Here is a 1,648-nt window from a genome sequence, read left to right as displayed (position 1 = left end):
TGCATTCTCTCTCCAAATCCTTCCTTTAATGTCAGGTAGTACTTCAACCCAAACACACAAAGTATACATACCATAGAGAAAGGGACCTGAGGGCATCTGAGTCATGCATGGCGTGGTAGGTATAAACCTTGGCCCAACCCAAAGGAGCAGTCAAGGGCCTCGAAGAAAGATGATGGTATGCTCTTTCCCCCTCCTCCTTTCTCTTTCCTACTGGGCTTAAAGTCCGTGGAAAAGAACGCTTTTAATCAGTGGAACTGATAAGGCCTCGGGCCCTGGAGGGTAGACTTGGTTGTTCAGTAATATAAAATATCTTTAAGGAAAAAAAACAGCCCAGGCTTCCCAGCAATAGACCATGTATCAGCTGGTTCAACAGCCTGATCTCTACACCTAGACAAGGAAGTGAGGAGGGTGATTGCTGGGCATTGGTGTAGGTTTATGATGGAGCAGCATAAGATTTTCCGTGCCCTGTGAACATGTATACAAACATAGCCCCTTACCCTCAGCCCTGCTCTGCTGCAAGGAAGCTGCTGAGAGTGAGTGACAGCTGGGCACAGTGTCTTGTAAGACCAATTATAGGGTCTAATGCAGTGAAGTAAATCAGTCATTTAGGACCTATTTTCACACAGGGGCAAGGAAAAACCAGAAACAACTTCTCTCTTACCCTTTAAACTGAGACACTTCATTCTGCACAATTACCTGTAACAAATGTCTCAGGTGAAATCACAGGCCTTAGCTTCTGCTAGGGTTTGAAGTCTGGGAAGCATACAATCCAGTCTTCTCTTTCAGTCCAAGCTCTAGCTTGTCAGCAAGATTGTTGAAGATTTCTCCTTGAGAGGCAGAAACATCTGCAGTGAGGAAGGCAGCTATTGAAGGTATTCCAGGAGCATGAGACTGAGTTTGCAGAGCTGAGGGTTATCAGTTTCCTTTTCTACTGATATCTTCTTCCTTTAGAGCAAACTTCCTCCGTAGGACCTCAGAGATAAGCACAGCAGGGTCTTCCTCCTTCAATAAACTCCGGTTCCTAAAGGCACAATAACAGCTTGAGTACTTTTTCCTGGGTAGTGCTGTATATCTTTGAATATATTATCTCATTGAATCCTCACAACAATCTTACGCTGTAGGTGCTACTACAATTCCCTTTCACAGGTACAGAAATTGAAGCAGAGGAAGGTTATACAAGTTGCCCAGGGTCACTAGTCACTCAGCAAGTAAGTAGCGAATCCAGAGTTCAAAACCAAACTAGCTGGTTCCAGATCTCATCTCTTAACTAGAATGCTTTACTAGTTCCTGAAATAGCTATAAGGTGTAGGCAAAGGACCATCAATCTGTAAGAGCTGGCCTCTGGTGGCTAATCTTATGCTTCTGCCTTCTGGCCCTATGTTTTCATAGTAGCATTTCCCCAGAGGGTCAGCAGGGGAAGTGACTGATGATTCTTGGCTATTCTGACCCTTAATAGTTCTGGGGAAAAGGTGTGTTTGGGATTTCCTACTACCCTGTCTCCCTTTCAGGGGAGATGATTTTTTCTAAGAGCCAGAATTACTGCAAACCTTCACTTAAGAAACTCATGGGAGGCCGGGCGCGGTGGCTCAAGCCTGTAATCCCAGCACTTTGGGAGGCCGAGGCGGGTGGATCACGAGGTCAAGAGATC

At 45.4% G+C, this 1,648-nt stretch overlaps 1 protein-coding gene across 3 annotated transcripts in view; it reads right to left on the bottom strand.

The window, feature by feature from the left end:
* The window catches only part of MTFR1L (mitochondrial fission regulator 1 like), a 13,614-nt gene continuing 11,966 nt past the window's right edge, over positions 1-1,648 (bottom strand). For all 3 annotated transcript variants that reach the window (XM_017534625.2, XM_017534623.2, XM_017534624.1), the window contains exon 7: positions 1-1,021. In XM_017534625.2, the coding sequence (XP_017390114.1) occupies positions 916-1,021 (106 nt within the window). In that variant the 3' untranslated portion in view covers positions 1-915. The remainder of the gene's footprint in view (positions 1,022-1,648) is intronic.

Source organism: Cebus imitator, unplaced genomic scaffold (genome assembly GCF_001604975.1).
Source record: "Cebus imitator isolate Cc_AM_T3 unplaced genomic scaffold, Cebus_imitator-1.0 Scaffold87, whole genome shotgun sequence".
Taxonomy (NCBI): Eukaryota; Metazoa; Chordata; class Mammalia; order Primates; family Cebidae; genus Cebus; species Cebus imitator.
Note: the sequence above shows the minus strand (reverse complement) of the source record. Positions and strands in the feature narration are given on the sequence as shown.